Source organism: Perissodus microlepis, chromosome 2 (genome assembly GCF_051167445.1).
Source record: "Perissodus microlepis isolate ML-2025 ecotype Zambia chromosome 2, ASM5116744v1, whole genome shotgun sequence".
Classification (NCBI taxonomy): Eukaryota; Metazoa; Chordata; class Actinopteri; order Cichliformes; family Cichlidae; genus Perissodus; species Perissodus microlepis.
In genome coordinates this window covers 15,425,513-15,444,353 of record NC_140462.1, presented here as the reverse complement: position 1 = coordinate 15,444,353, position 18,841 = coordinate 15,425,513, and the positions used below count along the sequence as shown (strand labels likewise).

Here is an 18,841-nt window from a genome sequence, read left to right as displayed (position 1 = left end):
AAAGTGTGTTTAGTGTATATTATATCCATAAATGGCAGTAATAACTCTTGTGCAGTTTTTTGGCCTTTTTTATTTATATGCTATTTTTCTAATATATCTCTAGTTTACTCTTTCTTGCTGGCCCCTGTGCTGCTATAACATGTGAATTTCCCCAGTGTGGAATTAATAAAGTTTATTTCTATTATGAAACCAGGTTTGCAGGGGTTTGACAAAACCTGTTTTGCTCTTTTCCAGGTCCATATTTTTTATTCTTGGACCCCAGTAGAACCCCTTTGTTCATCCTGTGACTAAAAACACGATTTTAGCTCCTTTCCCTTTGGATCTTCATTGGGGGAGGACGCCATCATCTACCTCCTGCACCGAGCTCTGACTCACCTGGAGAAGCCTGGAAGCACTGTGAGGATCATGTTCTTTGATTTCTCCAGTGCTTTCAACACCATCCAGCCACGACTTCTGAGGGACGAGCTGGAGCTATACCAGGAGTGGACCACCACATGTCCCAGTGGATACTGGACTACCTCACAGGATGCCCACAGTATGTGAGGACACAGGGCTGTGTCTCTGATATGCTGGTCTGCAGTACGGGGGCCCCACAGGGAACTGGCACCGTTCCTCTTCACCCTCTACGCTGCAGACTTCAACTCCCCACGCTGCCACCTATAGAAGTTCTCTGACGACTCTGCCATAGTCGGCCTCATCACAGGTGAGGACGACTCAGAGTACAGACAGTGGACTCTGGAGTTTGTGGACTGGTGCCAGCAGAACCTGCTGATCAACGCTGGAAAAACCAAGGAGTTGGTGGTGGCCAGTGACAGACTGCTGTATCCTGGATGCATGAAGGAGCGTTTCTGCAGGTCCTTCCTCCCTGCAGCTGTCAGACTGTACAATCAAAACTGCTCCCAACAAACTTGGATGTTTACATCAGTGCTGTAATTTGCACTAATCAACCGAATGAGGTCTGGACTTTGGCTGGGGCGTTGCAAGATCCTTTCTTTTTAACCCATTCAAGCACTTTAAGTTCTCAGTTAGAGTAGAAAGGTGCTATATAAGAACCAATCCATTTACAAAATACTTTTTTATCATTCTATTGTAGATTTGCTGCTTTGCTTGGAATTATTATCTTATTTCATGACACAGTTTTGGCCAAGCTTAAGTCCTCACATTTGACTTTAGAATACTTTGATATACAGAGGTGCAAAGGTCCTGTGGCTGCAAAACAAACTTAAATCATCAACCCTCCACCACCAAGCTTGACAGCTGGTATGATGTATTTGTTTTTTACCAAATGTGTCCGCTTTGGTCTGATCTGTTCAGAAGACATTACTAGAAGCACTTAATTCAGTAGTTACTTTGTTTCCTATGGAAGCAGTAAATGTCTACTTACTCTACTGAATGAGCACTCAGCCAGAGTGGGAAGGAAGAACTCTATTTTAACAAAAACAGACCTCCGCCAGGCTCAGGGAGGAGCAGCCATGGATAAGAGTTTAAACTGGGATACGGCAGATACACGGTACACAGCCTGCATTAACTGTGCGATGTAGTGTAAGGTAACTAAGAACGTTTGCTCATGTACGGTCCTTTAATTGTATATTTCAAACTGTCACTGTCTAAATGTGCATTTCTACGATGTTCTGGATGGGGAAATGTGAAGTGTGATACTTGCTACTTGAATCCCAAACTAGTGAGCTTGCAGCTCACTTGCAGAGCTCTCTAAAGGGTTCCTGCTCTGTATTTGAAAAGGCCGAATATTTGAATGACTTTATAGCAGCGCAATAAAACATTTCCCTTTGGGGTTTTTTTTTTTTTTTTTTTTTTTGCATGTCTAGACTTCAAATTTGCATCAAAGTCAGCATGAAGATTTTAGACAAAATGTACTTTATACATAATTACTAGGCTACAGTGCATATGATTTTCCACAGTGGCCGTTGTGATTATGATAGCTGATGCATGTTATGTGTTTTTCTAATTAACTGACACATATACAAATGCCAGGAAGTTAAAAAAAAAATCACAGCACAGTAACTCAGAACTAGCGAATGCTGGCATTTCCCTTAATAAATTACTTTCCAAACACCTTTGCAAAACTGTAGAAAAATACTAGCAGTTTTGGCACTGTACCAGTTAAAAGGGCTGTGACACATGGACAGTGTAAAGCACGATACCCCCTACAGAAAGGAAGGGAAGTCTCAGTGCCATAAAACCTCTCTGTGAAAGCCTGTTCACCCCAGGATTTATAGCTGTGGTAGGAAGCTTCAATTCAAAGTGACATTTGCTGATACAAGCTCACAGAATGAAGCTCTCCACGAGGCAATACAGATGTCACGTGGTCTGTATTTCATAAGAGAGCAGGGAAGTCGGGCCGCACATCTTTCATGATCTTTAGGGTTTCTTTGCTGACATTATTATTAAAATTAGAACATAAATAAATCAGTTGTAAAAGCACCTTTCATTTGATTTTGTGGAAAGATCTTTGCATAATTTAAAATGCTGTGATTGCTTACCCAACATTTTCAAAACAACAGAAAAAAGAGCAAATATCTAACTAAAAGTCACTTTAAAGTAGTCCAAACAAATAATATGAAGTGCTTGTATTTCATAACAGCACTTTTTGCTGTCAAATTTAAACAAATCATGCCAGAAACATTATTTGCAGCAACCATGTTGGTATGTGATACATGTGAAATGGGTCACAAAAACTTTGAGGGCCTCCATGTGTTGGTGAAATAGATGAGAAAGAGTGACACCATGTGTTTAAGGTTAGGTACTATAACTCAATTTATTTTAAAAAAAAAAGTACTAAATGCAAATATATATAAACCTACTAATAAAGCTAAACACATATACACATATTGGTAACAGTTTATCTGTGGTTTTGATATTGATTGATTAAACATGAAACAGGATATCTATCAGAAAATCTCATCTCAGTATGCAGAGCCTTTGTACGGATCTGGTTTCTGTCATTGACAAAAGGCATATGTCTTTCCTTGTCTTTCTTTTTTTGAATTTTGGCCCATGATGAGAAGGTTGGAAGTAAGTTGCAAAGACAGATAAAAGACAAACAATGGCCAAACAATAAAACGTATCCCAAAGTCTCGCTCTCGCACACACAGAAAGGACCCACAGCTCTGTGTTTGACTTGTGGCGCCTACAAACAAGAAACAGGCTGTTTGTCTTCCCCGGGATCAGTAAACATCCTCAACACAAACAAGTTCTTCTGGAGTGAGAGAGGAGAAACTCACACCATCAGGGCAGCTGCACTCTCACTCCACCTCAGCCTTTGATGTCCTTTGGAGAGAGCTGATAATGAAGGCTCCTTACATCTTAATTCTTTTAATTGGAGTGTGGATGTAACAGGTTGCTGATACCAGAGTCTTTAGCTTGATGAGGAGAAATTTTGTCCAGTTTCTTTCATAAAGAGTCACACCTCTCCTGATAGATCACAGTAAAAAAAAAAAAAAAAAAAAAAAAGACATACGGGGCATGCCTTCAAGCACAGCTCACAAATATTCAGTTTGTTTTCTTTGCTTTCAAAATGACACTTCTCCTAAACAGCTGGGTGCTGTAGTTGTGACCAAACACGACTTCAGCTGCAGTAAAAAGTGTATTAGACTAGTGTTCTTTTCAGGTCTTACACAATGGCGCATGTAAGATTACATAAAATAAATTTTAAAAAAGCACTGTAATGAGGTAAAAGGTCACTGTGATGTGTTTTAATGATTTTTTTGGTCCACTGGGACCAAGGGCTCGGAGGTATCAATGACATAACAATACATGTAAGACAACATCATTTAAAGCAACTTGATGAGAATGAAGAAAACTACTAGTTTCCTTCGTCTTTGTAGTGTAACGCTTCTCATTGGGCCTTACTTTGCAAATGAGCAAAGGGGCGTTTGTGTGTGTGGTCTTTTGTTTTTAGCTGTTGCTAAGGGGAAACCAAGGACACTGTAACACTGCAGCAGCTTGCCTACTCCTCCTCTGGCCACTCCAGGCAAAAGAAAGAAAATAAAAATAAAATAAACCTTCTGCAGCTCGCCCTGGGCAAGACAACGAGGCATTTGGTTCAGGCAGCAGCTTGCACTGTAGCCTCAGGTCCTGTCTGGCTTGCACATGATAGATTTTAATCAGTGACTTATGACCCAAACCAGACTACACTCACTGCATTCAAGCTTCAGTAATCTCACAGTCAGCTGTGGTTCATTTTGGACAACACTGCTAAAGATTTGCTGAGTCATAGTTAATTTTTCTTTTTCTTTTTTTTACACTGTTAACTGTTCACCTATTTTTTTATATTCTTATAAATGCACCATAGGGGGGCTTGGGGTCAAAACGCCATTTTCAGTATACTACTGTGTATATTGTTGTATTGACAAGTTCTTGAATCTTGAATTGAATGAATCTTGAATTTCTTGCTGTTATTTTCTTATAAAATTACATGTTATTTGTAAAAAGATATAAGCCAAAGAAAATATAAAATTTATGTGTTTGTGTGCGAGTCTAGGGTTCTCCTGTGTATGTGTGCTTAAGACCATGATGATCTTCAAGGGCCTGCTTGTTTGTACCTGCTGTGTCATTCTGCTCGTCCTCTCAGCATGACACCCTGTAGCCTTGGATCAGCCCCTTTGACATCAAAAGACTTCTGTGATTCTTATCAGATAATATTCTTGTCCCTCTTCCCTCCCTCTTGAGTCTAGTCTCCTCACACGGTTGACCTGGATCACGCACACTGTTCGTTATGGCCCCTTGGTCTTTCCTCCTCTTATCACTGTGATGGCCAGGCCATGATAAGGCAGGTCTGGGAACTGAGCACTCTTTTAAGCAGTTGCACAACTTCAAGGCAGTAAAGCACTAATCTTAGCTGTGTGCATGAGGTACTGTTGTTTACACACTCACAAAAGTGACATATTTTCTTAAATGTATTCTGACTTGTGCAATGCAGCTTAAACTTTAGGTATTATTTTACACCTGACCTAGTCATACTCATCTTCTTAGTTCAGCTACATCTGACATGTGACAACAGCACATCTGTCTCAGTGGCACATGCATTTATGAGTATACCGGCTAGGGCAGACAGACAGAGGAGACTGGTGTCCAAAGTCACGACCCTGCCCTGACCTGAATGAAGGAAATGGTCACACTGCTTGAGACAAAGCAGGTTAAAGGAGAGTCTGAGGGGCTGGCTGGTCAGGCTCTAACAATGGGTCCGTGCTCTAAGACCGTGGGCCACACAAAGGCCACAGAAACCCCCTTTTTCTACTCCCACATTGCAAAAGAGATGGCATTTCACACCGGCCTGTGAACAGCCATTCAATCAAACTACTGTTTAACCCGACCCCTGGCCTTAACAGAAATTAAGATGGGTCTGGCGGGATGTATTTATGTAACTGGCCACATTGAACTCACTTCACCTAGCCAGCATCAAGTGAACCAACTGAACCACGGCTTTTTTTTCAGTTAATATTACAAGACTTTGAATGTCAAAATCTGAAAATGCATTCTACGTTGTAATTACTGCTAAGAAAAAAAGTGAATATTCTTTAAAGCATGTAATCAATAGGTGACTCAATAAATAACATGCCTAGTGATAGGGTGTAAGAAGCAGTAGCACCCTGGGGAATAAGAAACATGACCAGACCCTTCGTCTGGGTCAACTACCCTCAAGCTGGGGCTGAAAGAGGCAACCACATGACCCTCTCTCTTCTCAATGGACTGCTCCTCCCTTCTACCTGTACGTGGCTCGGCTCAAGGTGTGGGGGCTGAATATCAAACAGACCGAGGCCTTTGATGTGGATAGAAACACAAACACTGATTTGAGCAGAGTCGTAACAGCTTATTTGTTCCCTTTAGTCATTCATTGAGCTGCTTGTTGAATGTGCATGTCTTCAAAGGACCGCTGCATGCACCAGTGGTACAGTAGCCGAGGAGGACCTGAGAGATGGCTGTCCTGGAGAGGTTGTGGGAAGGCCATCTGGCTTCCTGTTCCTTAGATTTGATATTGATTTATTGACTGTACATGGCAAAGATAAGGGGGGCAGCAGCTGCCAGAAGTTCTCCATCGCATCCTCACAAACAATGGACCTCCTGGTCATCTGCATCCTGACTAAATAGTTCATTCGTAGGTTTTTACAGGGAAAAACATGTGTTACAGAAGAAACATGTGTAATATAAGGTTTGTCTTTTTAAAGTAATGAGAAATGTCAAAGGTCACTAACACAATTACACAAATTAACCCCTTTAAGGCCACAGATTTATCACTAATTTTACACTTTATAGTGTATATAAACACATTTACTGCTCTGCAGAGCTGACATAATGGCAGTTTTAACGTTCGTTGCGATAAATACTGATCCCAATAATGAGGTGCAAAATTGCATTTACTATTCCTAACAAACCCTAACAACCTTTCACAGTTTACACAATCACAGAAACCATTAATTCAAATTTAAGCTCCCATGAATAACACGTCTCCCATTCCTGTTAAGTGAGCCAGGAGCAGTTTGGCCTGATCCCTGTTGTTAGAGGTGTTAAAGCAGTGCCACAGTAAATTGTACTCAAGCCTCATCACCAGTGCAACACCCCCACCCCCCCTTTAAAGAAAGACACACTCACAGAGAGAGAGACTCTAGTGTCAGCCACCCAAGCCTCTTGCCCACCCCCGAGCCTTTCTTCCCTTTCCCTTCCCCTGCCCACACAAGCCTGTGATGTGACTCTCTGAGATAATGAGGTGAGAATTTTACTGCAGAGCTCTGTGAGCCTGGCACCAATCTGTGAGGAGGAGAGCCACCGGCCTCTGATCTGCAGGCTCTCTGGTGTGGAGCGCCCTCTGTTGATTGCTGTGAGCTCACAACCACTGCTCTTGCGGGTCTGCAATGCACTTCAAAGTGGGAGATCAAGGGTCGACTTGCGCATGACATCCAGAGAATGACAATGCCTCAGCCAGCCTGCACCTACTGCAAGATACCAGTCCCCCAAACACAAAGGGACGCAGGCAGCGCCCGCAATACTTTTCTTCATGGAGGAAGCACATATTCACAACAGTGATATACATACAGGAAGAAGGTAGTGCTCTATCTGCATTCTACACAAATACTGTTGGGCAGAGGCAGTGTGGGAAAGGACAGCAAAAGAGACATACTGGCAACAGATTCTTTGAGGCGCTCTGTTTGACTGCTGAAGCATTAATTGATAAGATACAGCAAGAGCCATCATCACACTGCTTATCTTTACAGAAAGATACCTCATTATCTTGTGTATTTCAAGACAAACATGTATAACAACGTGATCAAAGCGTTTTCAAAGTGGGCTCTTTCAGCTACTTTAATATTCTATAGTTGAAGCACAGATGTGAATAACAGTCACTCCAGCTCCTCTTTAATAAATAAAAGCAGAGCAGTTGCATGAATAGCAAATACGAACTTGCAGGTTTAGTTAGATCCTGCTCATAATCATTGCTGCAACTGCACCCTGATTGTTTCGTGCAGCAGTGAAAGCTGCTTTCCCGTTCACACACACGCACACACACACACACACACGCACGCACGCACGCACGCACACACGCACGCACGCAAACACACACACACACACACACACACCCTTTTCCACCCCAGCAGGCAGCTAGAGGTGAGCCTCTTGTGATCAGGCTGTCGTTTCCTCCGGTTGGCTCTGTTATTCCAGAAAGCCTTTGTAAAGGAGCCAAGTGGCCCAGGCACAGACAGAAGGTGGGCTCCTCGCATGCATCTGAGGATGTCAGGCAGGGGAGGGAGGGAGGGAGGGAGGGAGGTGCTCCTGGCAGGCAGAGACAAGAAGAAAACAAACATGGAGCTGAAACAAGACAGCAGCATTAAATCCCTGCTGATTTATACAGTAAATCAGACCAGATTTACATTGTTGTTATAATAAAGAAAATACATCAAGGATTTACCTGATTGACATGTGTTAACAGATCCAAAAAAAGGGTTGAGATTAAGTGTATGCTCACTTTAAACAAACCATGTGTTGCGCAATTCTGGTCAACACATGTTTGGAGAAGAGTACAACTCAAAAGAGGATCCTGAAATTAAATGAATAAGAAAATTGGAAGTCTTTAACTGTCCGAAGTCTCTCAAATCAAGCATTCACTTTTAAAACTCAAAATCAACCTTAAGCTGAGTGGGAAACTCAAAAAACTGACAGAAAAGACAAGGGTTGGCGTCCTGCTGCTGACAAGTGTTTGTGCTTTACAAAGTGTTTTATTGTGTGGTCTATGAGCAGGACTGCCATGTAGTAGCCACTTTATTTTTTTGTAAAAAAGCGACTATGTAAGGCTGTGGGTGTGGAGCCTGAAGCAGAGGAAGCTGTCCAAGCTACAGACAATATTGGAAAATCCTGCATACAAAGCAGGACATGCTGGATAATTACAGGAGCAGGTTTATCAAAAGAACCGTTCCACCTCAGAAGATCACAGGAAGTCATTCCATCAATCTTTACAACTCCTCCCTATGATTGTTATTGGGAATACAGACCTACCCCTGGATTATTTCCACTTCTCATTATCTTGTATGCGATTGTTTAGGTTTGTTCAACTTTGGAGTATTTATTTTAACACACAACAGTTCTTATTTTTCTACCTTTCATGTTTAAATTTAAAGTGAGAACATTATAACAAGGCAATTTCTCCCCCATGATTAATAAATTATTCAGATTCAAAGCATGAAAGCCTTAAAATAAAAGCCTACATGGCTAAGGTTGCGTAATAGCATTACTGCTGACTGACCCAGTGTTATAATTTTTTTCATTAAGCACAGGTTGAGTTTTTAATTTTATTTTCTAATGTTGAACTTTTTAAGTTTTTTTTTATGTTTTTCAGATGATGCGATAAAAAGTCTACGAAAAAGTCTTGATTAATATGTGTATACACTAATACAGCAGTAATTACACGAATTTACAGAACAATACTGTGCAAGGTCTTGAGCCACCCCTCAATAATTTATATGCTGCTTCCAAGCAGTCAGACTTTCTTTCAATTTTTAAAGTTTTCTTGTGCAGTAGTTCTCCAGACTTCCTGAAGGTCTTTTAATGTTTTTCTTCGGACATTGGATGCTTTTTAAATTATTTCCTTAGGAAATAGGCACAGGACTGGAAATATGCATTTGGCTTTTCAGTTGATCAATTAGTCATCTGACGCTTCATCAGAAGTGGTCTCAGTGGAAGGGCGGCTCTCAGAAAACCATTCTTAAGGAAGGGAAACTGGGAGTAAAGGCTGATGTAAGCCAAAGTATCCAAGAACTGGACTGAAAATCAATGGCAACAGGTCTTATGGCATGACAAGTGCAAATTTGAAAGTTTTTGTTCAAATCATTGTCAGCATGTATGGAGAAGGTCAGGAGAGAGGTCCAACAGTGAGTGTTTACAGCCATCTCCTAAACACAGTGGACACTCTGTTATGGTTTGGGGCTCCATTTAAGTTGGTGGTGTTGGGCATTTTGTCAAAACTGATGTAAATATGAATACAGAAAAGCACCATCGGAGTTTGAGTCACCATGCAATATCATCTAGAAAGCATCTGATTGGAAACTGCTTAATTTTTCAGCATGAATATGATCCCAAACACACAGCCAACTCAGTAAAAGCATACCTGGGTAGAAAAACAGAAGGGAACATTATCAGTCATGAATTGGCCTCACCAGAATGTGGACCTCAACATTATTAGAGCAGAGTGGGATCATCTTGACAGAGAACAGAACAAAAGGGAGCAAACATCCAAAGAAGAACTTTGAATGTCCTTCAAGAAGACAAAGAAAGTTCAAGATGTGTTGAAGAACAAAGGTGCTTGTACCAGATAATGATTTTGAAGAACTTTTATGCTTTTGCATCTTTTATGCTTCTACTCTGATAATCAGCAGGCATGACTCACATTTGTAGGGACTTTAATTTGCGGCATTGCATCGACTATACGTAATAATTGATCCGAGGTCAAAGCGCGCCCTCTGCTGTTCAATGCTCACCCACGGCAACGACCAAAGTGACGTGACTGTCACATTATACCGCCGGTCGGGATGTGCAACCGACACCTCCTCGCCGTCTATATTTAGATGTTTAACCTGTATAAGCAAATCCTAGAAAACTGCAACCATCGGGGGAGCCAGGCGGTTTGGAGCATTAAGGCCAGGCAGCAATGGCCACAGTGAAAAAGGACGACAGGCTGACGAGGTCTCAGAGCTTCGTGTGCGTCGGTTTCGCCGGGTTTTTTAGCAAAACTGTCACGTCACCTTTAGAGGTGGTCAAAATTAAAAGTCAAGTGGGCACCTTCCACTCCAAGAGGGGTTTCTGGCAAAGTTTTCTCATCATCTACCAGAATGAGGGGCTTAGGGGATTTTGGAAAGGAAATCTCGCCTCTTGCCTCCGGTTGTTTCCCTACAACGCAGTTCACCTCGCAACATACAGAAAGTGAGTAAAGTTACTTATACTTATGGTTTGTCTCACGCTGTGTGGACTGCAAAGCATTTTATGTGATCGTTCGACCCAAATTTATCCTAAATAGTTTGTTATTCGACTTGGGTCACGTGACGTCGACTTTGTGTTTGTGTTTTGAGGTGTAAAACGGAATGAAACACGCTGAAGTTACAGAAAAAATAATATTCAAGTTAATTCTTTGTGTATCAGGACCTAAAATAATAAAAAATAGTTGATGTAAATGGTCTGTTTTCTTTTATCCCTGAAGTTAAAGATGCACTTCCTGTTTCTCTATGTGAGTCGCACGCTCCATTTTAAGCCAATCAGAAGGCTGGATTTTCTCAGCCGAGTTTTAAAGTCGAAGGATTGTCTCTTCCCCGGGTTTTGTCTCGCAGGTAGTGTGCCGTTATTAACCATCGTATTCCTGAGGCGCAAAATTTTATATATATATATATATATATATATATATATATATATATATATATATATATATATATAAGTTTAACTAACGTTTATTTTCTCATAATTTCGACTTACTATCGAAATTTCGTTTATTACTGAGTAGATCGAAATGTCCAATTTTGACTTATGGATGGCAATTGAAGACATTGGCGTCACTTCAAATTCAGTCAAACCTTTAAGCCGTCCCGTTTTTTTTCAGTAGACTCAAGAATCCTTCAAATTTATTAGGTTAAACTGTTGAAATAGTTGTTTTTGCTTGACAAATTGCTCAAATTATTAATAAAACTACATCCACAATATTTGAGATTTGGGGTTTCGTTCTTTGAAGATGTCCCAAATTTCCCAGCTCCGCTTTGTTAGGGTTTGTTATATGTTGCAGCTCTGATACGTAGAAATATAAGCAGTTTGATTAACTTTGGTTTGGGTCTGCGAGTCCTGTGGTTTTAAAAAAAAATCCCAGTGAGAGGAAATAATGCCTATGAGGCAAAAATGAGGGCATGTATTACCGATTCACTGCTGGGTAACTTCAGGACAAAACACAGGCAGTAAGCAGCCGGCAAGACAACAGTAATCCCGCAAAGAATAACAAATCTACTGCCTACTATCTGTATTAGTCGTTATGTTTCCCGATGAGGTGTTTTTGTTTCGTTTCGTTTTGTTTCTTATGCGCGTGTGCGCACATAAATAATACGTCCTGAGTGGCCAACCTGGTGTCCTATGCTGTACACACAGTTCCAGGAAAAGCAGGCCTTTTCCTATATGTCTGTGACACCCACAAACACACACACGTGGATTCAGTTATTCACGTGCTTCTGTGTTGGAGGCTTCCAAGAAGTGCTCTGAAATAAAAATAGGTGCAGTAGATGTCCGAAAAAAAAAATTCAAACAGCAGAGCTTGTCTGACTGCTCTGAATACACTTAATGTCATTTGCATGTTTATTTTAAATACTAACACGATGCATAAACAAACAGGGTGGCCTTCGATGTTGTGAACAACCACTTGGATCTTGTCTTTTTATATATAGCTATCTATTTATACATGTGTATCTATATATCCATGTGTATGTATTGTGTTGGACTGTCTACAAGACAAACTGCCTTACAGGGACATCTGAGTTTTATTTCTCATAGATTTATTTCTTTCCTCTGTGTGCAGGATAGTCCACCTTCACATGGATGAACTGGGCTTCATCTCTCAGTGGAGAGCCATATTTGCTGGTGGACTGGCCGGTGTTGTTGCTGCTCTGGCCACGTACCCGCTGGAGGTGGCAGAAACCAGGCTGATCATTCAAAACTGCAGGCAGCCCACATACATCGGCGTGGCTCACTCCTTGTCAAAGATCTACAAGAATGAGGGGCTGCTCGCCCTCTACAGGGGATTTTCCCTCACTGTCTTGGGTTCGTATACATGTTGCTACAAACGAATTCGTTTTTAGTGGATCGTGTAAGATTTTGCATATGAATCTCACGTCACGAAACTCCACCTTTACCTTAAGTTTCATGTCCTTACAGGTGCAGTTCCCTTTTCTGTCGGATGTTATGCAGTTTACATGAACTTGGACAAACTGTGGCAGGAGCCTCCTGTTCGCTTCACTCCCCTGCAGAACTTAATAAACGGCTGTTTGGCAGCAGGAGTGGCTCAAACCCTCTCGTACCCTTTTGAAACTGTAAAGCGGAAAATGCAAGTAAGTTTACAGAACACCTTTTCTGCTTGTGGGGTATGTTTGGAGAACTGAAACAGGACTATTTTTGGTTTTTCAAGCTGGAAGTAATTAAAATAGAAACAAAGATAGATAATACACACCATAGATATTTTTTTTAAAGGTGTTAAATGGAAGTGTTACAGCTGCATACCAATGCTGGAAATACTGTTTTGGTCTTTTTAATTAAGTTCATATTTCTTCTTCAGATCTCTCAGCTGCTGACTGAGTAATTGGGAAATGATTGTAAACACAACACATTTACAGTGTAGATGCTCCTTCATGTTGGCTGTAGTACCATATTTAGTCCATAAGAGGGCAGTAGATGTTTGCCCAAGTACGGGCTGACCTTACTCAGCCACTCAATGATTTTGAGTATGGAAAGTTAACATCAGAATTACTTCAGTGGTGATTTACTTAAATATAAAGAGAAGAGATATTTACTGCATGTGTTTTAAAATATTATAATCACAGGAGTTGTTGGTCTGCACCATGTTGCTTTTAAATAAGGGTGTCTATACGCTGCAAAGGACACATTGGGAACAATGGTGTGGCAAAGGACAGGATTCTACATCCGGTTTTATCTGCCTATTATTAGATGGGTTCAGCAGAACAAGGTTCAACAGCAGCTGGGAATGTGAATGTGTCCCAGCTCTGCAGAAGCTATAGATATGTTCTCTAAAGATAGCCAGCAACTATCAGACAGCCGGTGTGTGTTTCCAGTCTACTGAAGCATCGCACCGACGTCACTTACTTTAAAGAACAGTCCTGCATAAAGGCTTCATTTAGCTATTCAGCTGTAGTGTCTGTCATTAGAAAGCTCAGAGTTAAACATTAATTCGGGACAGAGCACAGAGAATGGGGGGAAACAGCGGATGATGTTTGCTGAGGCTTGGGGTAATGATTTAAGACATGTATAGTTTAACTTGCTGGCTAGCTTGGCTATCTTTAAGTGTCCTCTACAGATGAAGCTGTTTGAATAGTCCTATTGGTCTCGTGCTTTATCCATGAAACACAATAGTCTACTTCTGATAGTTACTCTCTGAATCTTTGGCACTACTTTGGTGGCCCCTCCTACAATATGAAGATATTTTATATTTACCTGATTGGTCCTGTGACTGTCCTTTTGCATTTACTGATAAATGACGGCTGAATTAAATCAAACACATATTGTCACAATATTATGTCCTCTGACCTTCCCGGTTCTGAGTTAATAAGCACCTTCAAACTCTGATTCACCATTTCCTATTTTGGCTTTCATTCTTTTTAACAGGCACAAAGCGCCCGTCTTCCCCATTTTGGAGGAGTTGACGTCCATTTCACTGGAATGATCGACTGTTTCATACAGGTGATTAAACACAACGGCGTCCTTTCACTGTGGAACGGCCTTACTGCCAACACAATAAAGGTATGATTCACTTGTACATTGGTAGCAATTTCTTGTTATCTTCTGTTATATAAATAAGAGCATTTACATGTTTTACGCAGGAACAAGGGGCGGGGCATGGAAAGTAATGTTTAGTGTGCGTAGTTCACAGCAGGAATTTCACTACCAAGGAACAGCATGCTCCGCTCTTAAAGCTACAGATCCCTTCATAGCCCAAAACTGTTTTTACTTGTGACCGTTTTAATGATAATAAAGTGCATACCGAGTACAAGTTCTCTGTTGATCTGTGATCAAAATAATAAAGTGTTGGCGTGACTTTAAAATGCAGTTGTCTTTTGTCACTCCCCTACAGATTGTTCCCTACTTTGGCCTTCTTTTCACCTGCTTTGAGATGGGCAAGCAGGTCTGCCTTTACCGCAACGGTTACATTATCTCCCCCCTGAGCTACAAGCTCACACCGGGGGTCGACCAGAGCCTCGGGCCGAACGAGCTGGAGGAGGTCAAGCGCCACTTGAAAAACAGGAACTTTGGCTCAGGGGATTCGTCTTTGAGAAATCGATGGTGATGCTTTACGTGAAAGATGCCTGGTTTATTAAAAAAAACGAGAGAGAAGGAGCGAGAGACTGAAAAATGACACAACAGCAAATCCAAGGGCATCCAGGAGCCTACCTCTCTCAGACTTTTACATTTTATTTAAAAGTATTTTAAAAAGTTGTTTACCCATCCATGATTTACGATGGCTTTTTACCTGACATGTGCCTTTTAGGATAAATATTTATTTTGGAAGCTCTTTGCTGCATTAGAATCAGTGCCATAGTCTGCTCACATAAAATAGTTTTTTAAAAAAATGCTCATGGATTTTGTGAACTCTGAGCATCATGAGCGCCATGTGACAGGTTATAATTTTAATGTATGAATGAATGCAAACTTTTTAATGAGTTTTAAGTTAAAGTATGTCATTATTGATGACGTATTCCGCTAACATGGAAAGAAAGAAAAGTGTTTGTGAGGTTTAAATGATTTGTTTTTCATTCTGAAGGTAAAAACATTGATTTAACCTCCTGTTTGCTGAAACCCACATTCCTCTACGGTGACTTTGCCCTTAAGTTGTCTGTCAGCAGTCTAACCCGTTTTCAATTGTTTAAAGTTACTACGGACATGCACCTTATTTAAGGTGCCTGTACTTTACAGGAGTATTTCCATTTTCTGCTAGTTTAAACTTGACATTGACCTCTACCGTTTTGTTTACTCCAACAAGCTACTTTTCAGATTCTGTAATATGTGACGCATTATTATATGAAAAGATAATAACAAGAATTTTTTTTATAGCTGAATACGTTTACTGGTTTGTTTCTGCATTTTCACTTGAAGATCCGGTCAACTCTTCAACCTCCTCTCTTGCTTGTAGTGGTAATTTGCTTTAGGCCAATTTGTTATTTGGTTTAAAGGTCTGTGTGCTCAGGTTGAGAGTGAAATCAGTCAGGTGATTGTATCACGTCAGCTCACGTGGGCAACTCAGTGGCAGCCAAAGGACATTAACAGCTGGGATGACCTTTACCATAACTGTGAGGCCTCATCTGCCCCAGAATGACATTTGACACGACCTTCAGGTTAATCTGAATAAGAATGGTAATAATATAACGCCGTGACGGTGCCTCTCACTTCTGTTCAGATGCGACTTTGCAAGTTTTAAAAAGTCTCAAAAGTAATTCATAAACTTTCCCTCATGCGGGACTGATCTCGTGCCTCGATTTATCTGAGTGACAAGGGAAAGCTCCAAATCTGAATCGAAGGTCATCGCTTGGCCCCGCCCACTACTCCCAGAGCCGGCCAATCGCAGAAAAGAATCGAAGTTCACGTTTTTTCTCGCGCACAGCCTCCTTAAATCCCCTCACTTCTAGATAGGATTCGGCCATTTCAACCCCACCAACAGAGTAGCTGGACGGCGGCTGATAGCAACTGAAGATGAGTGAACAAGCTATTTCCTTTGCCAAGGACTTCTTGGCTGGTGGTATCGCCGCTGCCATCTCTAAAACAGCTGTAGCTCCCATCGAGAGAGTGAAGCTTCTGCTCCAGGTGAGTGTGACCCGCTTATATCCCTGTGCAAACACCTGAAATCCTAATGACACTGTAATTATAGATATCAGTCACATACGTGTGTTGAATACTGCTGTTGCTCATTTGCAGCTTTTCTTCTTCTTTCTTATGTGTGGAGGGGAAATTATTAAGATGCTTATGCATGTGGCAAATGGTTTAAAATCTAATAGCAATGGAAATCTGCTGCATCGTCAGGAGTAGAAACTGGGCTAAAAATAGTAAATCGAAGCGGCTCTGTCAGAGATTGGTGCAGGCACAGATGAGGAGCGAGCAAGCACCAGACTTGTTATGTAATAGACCGGCCTGAATGCTCGCAGCCTTCCCAAGCATGAAAAGCGGCATTGTGACATGAGAATGTGACCGTCTGTTGCCACTGTGGTGTTTAAAGTTATTCTCGTGTCAAGACAGGTCATTAGTTTGTCTTGACATCAAACAGCCAAGGTCACAGCAAGGTTTGCGCCATGGCGTTTCACTGCTGCATTGGGCCCGGCCTCAGCAGCAGCAGTGGCAGGGGGCGGGGCTGTGAACTGTTGAATGAAAGGGCTGTCCACCTGCACATGAAAGCAAATGTGTGTGACTCAGTAGAATAATGGGAATCTCCCAGCTTAGACAACTCAGAAGGTGACCAGGTGAAAGCTTGAAGAGGAAACGGGATATGAGGAGCTTCACTTGTTACTGCCTCTAATGCACTGCGGTGTCTCTGCTTTGTTTACAGGTGCAACATGCCAGCAAACAGATTGCGGTCGACAAGCAGTACAAGGGCATCATCGACTGTGTCGTTCGTATCCCCAAAGAGCAGGGCTTCCTCTCTTTCTGGAGAGGAAATCTGGCCAATGTCATCCGATACTTCCCCACTCAGGCCCTAAACTTTGCTTTCAAGGACAAGTACAAGAAGATTTTCCTCGACGGCGTGGACAAGCGGAAACAGTTCTGGAGATACTTTGCGGGTAACCTGGCATCTGGCGGCGCAGCCGGAGCTACCTCCCTCTGTTTCGTCTACCCCCTCGACTTCGCCAGAACACGTCTCGCCGCTGATGTCGGCAAAGGGGGCCACGAGCGTGAGTTCAAAGGTCTGGGAGACTGCTTGGTGAAGATCTTCAGGTCCGATGGCCTTAGGGGTCTGTACCAGGGCTTCAACGTTTCAGTACAGGGCATTATCATCTATAGAGCTGCTTACTTTGGCATCTATGACACAGCAAAGGGTGAGTGTTTGCTGAGAGACATGACAAAGCTTTATGTCTTTTTACATAGCAGTTTTTAGCCTTTTAATCTCACCGGCTAATGTTTCTCTTACAGGCATGCTTCCTGACCCTAAGAATACGCACATTATAGTGAGCTGGATGATTGCTCAGAGTGTGACTGCCGTAGCTGGTCTTGCGTCCTACCCCTTCGATACTGTCCGTCGTCGTATGATGATGCAGTCTGGACGCAAAGGAGGTAATAAAACCCCAACAAAATCAAAGTATAACTTCCTCTTCTTTTTTCCCCCCACTGTTCTATTTAAATGAGGTTGTAACATCTGTGTGATTCTGTCTCTTCCCCTTCAGCTGACATCATGTACACGGGCACCATTGATTGCTGGAAGAAGATTGCACGCGATGAGGGCAGCAAGGCCTTCTTCAAGGGAGCCTGGTCTAACGTGCTGAGAGGCATGGGTGGCGCCTTTGTGCTCGTCTTGTATGATGAGCTTAAGAAAGTCATCTAAGATGTTTTTGTATGTTCACTGTTCATGTTGTGAAGTTTAACTGTAACATATCTTGTACATTTGGAAGGACTTAAATGCCGAGCTATATTTATAGGGACCAACTAGTATTTTCTACTAGTTGTACTGGGGGAATATGTCATGCACTCTTCTCTTGGCCCATTCATTTTCTTTTTTGTTTTGCCCCTTACCAGAATGTCATTCCCTGAACACAGGAACCTTGCCAGTAAGCGAGAAATAAAGGCAACCTACAGAGTGAATCTCCGGCCTGGTTTTGAGGTGTAATGCCATGTATAAAGTGTACGCGACAGAGTGTGACCGAGATCCCCGGCTGCGCGTCTCCTCAGTCACGCCTCCTGAGGAAGATATTTGGCTGCCTCTTGTGAGAAATGTAATCTTAGACTTGCAGGTTGCAGTTGGGGGGGCGCCAAAATCAGCTGTGAACGTTGACCCGCTGACTATATTTTAACCGAGACATGCTCGCAGCGAAACGATCCACAGAAAGTCATTAGCTTTAGTAGTCTCCTGTGCATTTACAGGATTATAAAATAGTTTCGAAGAACATTTGCACAGGTGACTTCCTCTAGGATTACCTGTTGTAAGGTGGATTATTCCAACCTTCTAAATATACTTTTATCTCCTGCCAAGCCTCTTCTGACTCCCAACTGGTGTGACTGACGACTACGACCTTGAGCCATTTGTCCAGTTACCAGTTTGACACACAAGTTATTTACTGTCACGCTGAAGGGATCTCAGGATGAAACGAAAGTGTACTGGAGGAGATTTCTGCATTCTGGCTGGTTATTAAAACACATAAAGGACAATGTAGAGAGTTTCTAGTGGGGTGCACTGCTTGTGTCCACGTGTATTTAAAGGGGGTGTCATAAATTCCTGCTGATACATGATCCTGGCATGCATAAAGAGGCACATGATTGTCGCTTGTGTAGGACAGGACATAGTGTTCTTACTGGTCCAGCTAATCGAGGGCGGGCAGGCCGTTCTATAAGTCAGCTGCAGACTTTGTGCTCTTCGGTTCAACTCAACTTTGGTTCAGTTCTGTCT

General features: G+C 42.0%; 2 protein-coding genes across 2 annotated transcripts; both read left to right on the top strand.

The window, feature by feature from the left end:
* Positions 1-9,976: 9,976 nt before the first annotated feature.
* On the top strand, positions 9,977-15,768 carry slc25a43 (solute carrier family 25 member 43). Its single transcript, XM_084949629.1, has 5 exons — positions 9,977-10,425; positions 12,050-12,291; positions 12,406-12,578; positions 13,867-14,001; positions 14,333-15,768. The coding sequence occupies exons 1-5, from the start codon at positions 10,154-10,156 to the stop codon at positions 14,543-14,545; spliced, it is 1,035 nt and encodes a 344-aa protein (XP_084805755.1). The 5' UTR covers positions 9,977-10,153; the 3' UTR covers positions 14,546-15,768.
* A 95-nt stretch (positions 15,769-15,863) lies between these two features.
* Positions 15,864-18,039, top strand: slc25a5 (solute carrier family 25 member 5). Its single transcript, XM_084949639.1, has 4 exons — positions 15,864-16,056; positions 16,793-17,279; positions 17,374-17,514; positions 17,625-18,039. Exons 1-4 carry the CDS (start codon positions 15,946-15,948, stop codon positions 17,780-17,782), a joined length of 897 nt encoding a protein of 298 aa, XP_084805765.1. The 5' UTR covers positions 15,864-15,945; the 3' UTR covers positions 17,783-18,039.
* Positions 18,040-18,841: the final 802 nt, after the last annotated feature.